The 6,520-nt window shown below is 44.6% G+C and overlaps 1 protein-coding gene across 2 annotated transcripts; it reads left to right on the plus strand.

Moving 5' to 3' along the window:
* Positions 1-311: 311 nt before the first annotated feature.
* znf276 (zinc finger protein 276) lies at positions 312-6,491 on the plus strand. 2 transcript variants are annotated; one of them, XM_054620200.1, is made up of 12 exons: positions 312-427; positions 1,132-1,453; positions 1,879-2,203; positions 2,291-2,331; positions 2,427-2,822; positions 3,109-3,190; positions 3,834-3,917; positions 4,033-4,152; positions 4,339-4,414; positions 5,125-5,242; positions 5,946-6,045; positions 6,202-6,491. In XM_054620200.1, the coding sequence occupies exons 2-12, from the start codon at positions 1,192-1,194 to the stop codon at positions 6,485-6,487; spliced, it is 1,890 nt and encodes a 629-aa protein (XP_054476175.1). In that variant the 5' UTR covers positions 312-427; positions 1,132-1,191; the 3' UTR covers positions 6,488-6,491. The 2 variants fall into 2 exon arrangements, with proteins under 2 accessions (XP_054476175.1, XP_054476176.1); XM_054620201.1 differs by having other exon boundaries at positions 1,882-2,203.
* The last annotated feature ends 29 nt before the right edge of the window (positions 6,492-6,520 follow it).

Raw genomic sequence — 6,520 nt, forward strand, 5'->3', positions numbered from 1 at the left:
ACAAAGACTGTACACAGAGCAGTTCAAACTACTGTAGTTAATATTACATCCTCCATACTGTATGTCTGCATGAAGTCACAAGAAATTCATGATAAGCCTTTACTGCAGCTAATAATGACATAAAGATGAAATAGCCTACTATCTACATGCATTCATTTAGAATTACATTTTATTTCGTTACTTTTGATTAGGTTAGTTTAATCAAACATATTCTATGGTTAATATTATTCCCCATAAACGGCGGGTGGCGCTGTATCGTATCTTCTCCTGCGTTTTGTTCCGGTAAATTAGCACTTCCGGGTTCTAGTGTTTACAACTGGGAGCCGAGCAGCGTTGAGACCACAGAGCGGTTTTCCTGGCTCATGAGAACCATTTTAATGTTAAAAACAACATGTACATGAGGCGCTAGGATTCATACACTCTGTTGGTAGGCTGTGCCATGGGGCTGAATTAATCATGACGACGACATGACATTTTGACACTAGCTAGCAAACGTTAGCAGGCTCATTCAGGATGCTCAAGCTAAAGAGCTAGCGTTAGCTTGTGGAGATTAACACTAGTGACTATAGAGACATTTGTCTTAAAATCAAAATGAGAAATTCCAGACTTTTTTGTTTGTTTGTTGGTTTTACCAAAAATAAATGGAAACACAACAACGTCGATGTTAAAAGGACATTGTTCGCTTATTTACTAGGCAACTCCAACTAGTGTTATTTATGTTTCCCTTTTTTATTGTTCCGTCAAAAGATATTTACGAAACTGTACCCGATGTGCATTTTTAAAAGGTTTTATCACTGTGAAAATGTGGTCAAAAGTATATAGTGGTATGGCAAATAATATGGTACAGACCTATTTATTATATGAATAAATGATGCTGGTAAAGGAATCAAAACTTCATGTTAACTTAAAAGAATGCATTAATGTTTAAAATAGGAGAAGAACATATGTTGTTGCACATAGGGTTTGAGAAATAGTAGCTTGCTCTAAGACATAAGAAAATAGTTTTAGACATTATAACTTATAAACATGGCAAGTCATTTTTAGATAATGCATTATTTAAATCACTTTTTATTATACAAGAATTGATATGAACTCATTGGAATTGGCTTACTCTGAATCTCTACAATGTAGCAGGCAGCAGGGCTCCATCATCGGGATCAGCTGCTGAAGAGTCCGGGTTCAAAACAAACTATGAAGAAGAGAAGCAGACGTCCAAGGTCGTCCGAGGCTTCCAGGCTGACCAGCAGGACGCAGACAGTGGGGAGCTCCAGTGAGGAGAAGAGGCCGCCTGGAAACAGGGGGAGACCTCGGAAGACCGTCCCTGCAACCACGGACAGTTTCAACCACGAAGATGCCGCAGAGGACAAGACTGCCGACTGCAGTGGGAAGGCGACCGACGACACACAACAACAACAACAACAACAACAACCAGAGAGCAAGTCTAGAGCTTCAGGTGAGTGTCAGCCCTAATGTGTAGTCTCTTGTCTTCTTAAGATAGAAAGTCATACCAACCCTATTCAAGAAGAAGGCAATTAAGTATAATGGCTTTTTCTTACCCGTCTGTTCCCTTGCAATGTTTTCCTATCACCATATTCATGTTGGTGGTAATGAAAGGTTGAAAGTGGAGTAGTTTCAAGAGTGAACGCTTATTTGAAGAGTCTTAACTTTAATTAAATGTCTTCAGCCATGTTTTGTACACACATTTAACATTAAAAAAATCAAAGTTTAATTTGCAGATTTATGAATGGAGTTTGCTGATATCCTTTTCATTAAGGATCCGCTACTTGACTTGGCTTCCTTTGGAGACCTATCAAAAATAGCTTCTAATGGCCAATTTTAGGGCTCATGACAAAAACACTGAGCTGTTACTTCTCCCAGCAGGCAGACTGTCAACGGCCGTCTGTCGGCTCTGCCATGGGAAGTTCTCCCCACGCAGCCTCCGGCACGCCTTTAACAAGTGGCCCCAGAATTCTGTTGTGGTAGCCGACGACGAGTCAGACGCGGTGGCCCAGTCGCCCCTTCTGTTCCACACGGACTTCCAGCGGCTGGTCGGGGTCCAGTTGGACCGCGACCCCTGCTTGTCAGAGTTCATCTGCAAGAAATGCCACTCAAAGTTCTACAAGTGCCACAGCATCCTGCTCAGATTTCTGCAGAGAGTCAACCTCCCACCTCTTTCTCTTGGGAAAGAGAACCTCAAAAGATGGTGAGTCCAAGAAAAGAAATAAAAAAATTCTCAGATTCTGAATTGTTCAGGTAGAAAGATATAAAGAATCGTTTGTTTCTGTTTCAGGAAGAAGTGTCCAGAGGCCTCAGTAAACCACGCCTCGACAAGTAAACAAAAGCTTTTCCCCTCTTTGCTTTTGCTTCAAGAAATCACATAAAACACATGTTAATCTGTTGGGGACATTCTGCCGTTCTCCTTTCAGCACCACAGTCCTTCACCTCAGACCCTGAGTGCCTCCACAGCCTGGTGTCCTGGGCCCACCACCATGGGGAGGCCTGCCGCTCCTGCCCCAACCTGAGGGAGGTGCTGGAGGACCAGTGCTGGGGCTCCGTCAAGGCTGTTTGGGGCTGCGTCGACGGCCACAGTTACGTCATGGACGCTCAGTGCGCCAACGCCGCCACCCCCGGATACGCCATGGACTTATACGGTGGAGTGTTGGGGACCGGCAACGGTGACGGAGCGATGTCGGAGGAAGATGAAGAACAGCAGCAGCCCAGAGGGAATGGGAGGATAAGCATGCTGGCTCAGCACAGTCCACCCGCACCCCCAGTACAGACTCAGAGCTCGGCACTGGCTCACTGGAGCGTCGAAACAGAAGGTGACTGTTTATTGCTCTCGTTGTCCCAAGAAGGTTTGAAGCAGTATCAGCTGTAGATAAATGTCTGAATGGCTGCCTCTCTTTTTTTCCTTCTGAGGATATGTGATGGATGTTTTTAGAATATTTGTTCCATCATTGTGTTATCAAAGGTTTGTAGAACCAGCAAAGCACAGATATGTTAAAAAACTGTTCTTCCACTGCGGTTGCTAACCCAGATGTTCCACCAGCTCGCGTTGCGTCTGTATGATTCCTTTTTCTGACATGGTTGTGGTTTCACCCCCATTAGACTTCACAGGTCACGAGGGGTCACTGTCTCCCGCTCCAGTCCAGCTGGAGGACAGGGCCGCTGACAGCGATCTGTCCGACAGGTCAGTCACACAGTTTATCTTCCTCATCTGATTCTGTCTTTCCTCTCGTCTCCTGTCTGATTTCACACCCATAGTTGGGTGAATGATACACCGTCGTTTTTGAGTTTGGCCCAGTTCCTATTCACACTGACTTTTTACACGACCCCAACCGAACGAACCAAGAGTATTAAACGTGAAGTTATACAGACGGACATGTAACATGTAACACTCGTTGTGATTGTCACGCTGCATCATCAGGACCCACGAGGAAAAATCAAATTCTGTACGACATTTCTACATAACTTACGCTTACTGGATGCAAAACAAGCAAGATGGTGACGGCAAAAATGCCAAACTTCACTAATGGGTGACGTCACCATGACTACGTCCACTTCTTATATACAGACTATAGTCCGCACCAGGGTTAGATAGACATCTTTCACACCAGCCCAAACAAACCGTATTAACCAGGCAAACAGACTTGAGTTTGCTTTTAACCAAACCAAACAGGTTAGACGAGAAGGCACCATTACAACCACCAATTTGTAGGAGAAAACCTCCATATCTGTAGTTTTTGGGTTATTTGCAGCCTTTAATATGATCATATTGAGATTGATAAAAAGAACAGAACATCTACAAGAACTCTACCTGTGTGTGTGTCTAGGTTCATCTCTGAGGATGACTTGGAGGAGAGCAGAAAAGGAGGGTTATCAGACGACGAGATGTTCGAGCCGTACTCAGACAAGAGGTGGGTGCAGATGTCCTTCAGGAAAAAGTTGAACTTCTAAACAGCAGAGATGGACCGAAAGTTAACAAAGACCCAGGTACTGTGATGAATGAACCTTTCTGTGCCCCTCTCCCAGAGCTCGCAGGGTGACCGTCCCCAACAAGAGGAGAAGAAGCCCAAAGGCCCTGGTGGAGCCCAAAATAAAGAAAAAACCAGGACCCAAACCGGGCTGGAAGAACAAGTTCAAACCTAAAGGGTACACAGGCTCATATGACACAGCTTGAGTCATTCGTTTCATTTAATACACAACCTCCATTCAGCAAGAGTTAAATGTAATATTTAAATATTTAGTTGGACGCATCTTATATAATACAACAACATAAAAAACCTAAACAAAAAAAGGAGAATACATGTGCATTTACAAACTACTGTTTGTTTCCAGAGAGGAGCTGCCCAACATCTACAAGTGTCCGTATCAGGGCTGCACCGCCGTCTACAGAGCTCCTGATGGTCTGAAGGTCAGAATTCACGAACTGACATCATTTCACTGTTATTTAAGTGATATTTGCAATTAATTGAATCAGCGTATATATTACTATAAGGAATGGCTCAGCACAGTAAAAGAATGATATGCCATATAATGTATAGAAAAATAAGTATATATGGATGTATCACTTTTTAAAAATCATTATTTAGATACATGTCAATGTGGCATTACTTAAGAGAAGTCATTTTTTATCTCTATAAACTGATTCCGCAGTCATATGCAGAACAGGATATTGGCATCGGAAGTGCTCAGGTTTCCGTTTGTAGTCTGTGTACTATTGACCAATCACGTTAGAGCTGGCTCTGGTCGAATGCAGGTGAATGGTCCGCGAAAAAAAGGAGACGGGAACGCATTGTCCGAAATGTATTCTGGGAACTCACCAGCTATCGTCTTGACAATGATTTTTAGATTCGTATTGGTTTAAAATTAGCTTGTAAACTGGCTAATTTTGGGAAACAATCCGGTTGAACCCGCCGTCTCTCAACTCAAACTCCAGTTGAAGTTGCTGACTGGACTTTAAACAAAGAGCAGCGTGTAGAAGAGGAAGTCTTGTCTTGGATATCCTCTGGTTATACCAGAACCCCAGAACCAGTACTGCTCATAAACTGTACAAGGTTCCAGTATGCTCTGCCTTTGTCTGTATAAATAACTGTGTGTTCATATCGGGGTGGGTTGTTTTAGAAGCACATCAAGGAGCATCACGAGGAGGTGAAGGAGCGACCCTGCCCCCATCCTGGCTGCAACAAGGTCTTCATGATCGACCGCTACCTGCAGCGACACGTCAAGCTCATCCACACAGGTGAGGTCAACAGTAAAGCATGACACATGTGCTGTTCTTCCAACACATTCAGCTTCGTCCGGCTCTCTTTGGGTTAACTCGGCTTCACTGAGCATAACATTGGAGATTCTCATTCGGCTCAGTAAACTCAGGGGAAGTTAGCAACAACTTTGGCCTGGGTTCGTATGGCGGGGCCGACTTTTAAGGTGGACCAGCTATTTTCTTTTTAGTGACACGCCATTTTAAAATGGGTGAGGCAAACAGTCCGGTAGTAGTCAACATGTTTAATAGTGTCCAGACACCAACACTGCCGGTGTTTCGGTTTTATGGGTGACCATGTAAACTGGTGACTCTCAGGCGAATTTGTCGTGGTTGCTCGGAGTGACGGCAGCCGTTGATGACACCAACGGTACACGTAGGTGTCCTCGTATCAATTTTAAATATCACACATTCAGCTGAGAGTCACCAGTTAACACGGCCACTCGTTAACCTGGAACACCTGTTGCTCCGTTGAGGTTCTGTTGAACTTGAGTCCGCTGTTGGAATATCGACTCAACCAGACATTTTGATGCTGCCCACAGTTTTAATTCAATGTTTGAAGTTTGCTAACTCGTCTTGACAGCTGGAGCAAAACGCCACAACTGTTGCCAATGTGCGTGTGCATATTTTCGAAAAAAACTTTGATTTTGTATTTGGGCTGAAACTTGTCATCTGATGTTTCCAGAGGAGAGGAACTACATTTGTGACCAGTGTGGCCAAACCTTCAAACAGAGGAAACACCTCTCAGTTCACCAAATGAGACATTCAGGGGCCAAGCCGCTACAGTAAGTACAGATGACGTGATCTTGCCACTTTTAAACATCTGAAGCTCACGCACAGTTATTTTAAGGTAGCCCTGCATTTTGATTTTAGTGGATCATTTAGAATGAACAACTTTGAACTGGTCTTTAAATGCTACCACTTTACTTCTTTCCCTTCAGATGCGAGGTGTGCGGCTTCCAGTGTCGCCAGCGAGCGTCGCTGAAATACCACATGACCAAACACAAGGCGGAGGCCGACCTGGAGTTTGCGTGCCTGATGTGCGGGAAGCGCTTTGAGAAGGCCCACAACCTGAACGTCCACATGTCCATGGTCCACCCGCTCATCCAGGCCAAGGTTCAGAGAGGCAGCAGCCAGGAGCAGCAGCAGCAGCCGCCACCGTCGTACTCAGACCTGCACACCATCGCTCTGACCGGGGAGGTGGTTCAGCAAGACCAGGACAGATGACAGAGGGAGAAGGTCCAGATCTGCTGAACGGGG

This window comes from Anoplopoma fimbria, chromosome 19 (assembly GCF_027596085.1).
Source record: "Anoplopoma fimbria isolate UVic2021 breed Golden Eagle Sablefish chromosome 19, Afim_UVic_2022, whole genome shotgun sequence".
In the NCBI taxonomy this organism is placed as follows: Eukaryota; Metazoa; Chordata; class Actinopteri; order Perciformes; family Anoplopomatidae; genus Anoplopoma; species Anoplopoma fimbria.

Bases quoted from the DNA above. Each gene is read 5' to 3' on its own strand.
- znf276 (XM_054620200.1), top strand. From the start codon at position 1,192: ATGAAGAAGAGAAGCAGACGTCCAAGGTCGTCCGAGGCTTCCAGGCTG. The intron at 2,204-2,290 runs GTGAGTCCAAGA...TTTCTGTTTCAG, and splicing joins AAAGAGAACCTCAAAAGATG to GAAGAAGTGTCCAGAGGCCT. The intron at 3,918-4,032 runs GTGGGTGCAGAT...CCCCTCTCCCAG, and splicing joins GAGCCGTACTCAGACAAGAG to AGCTCGCAGGGTGACCGTCC.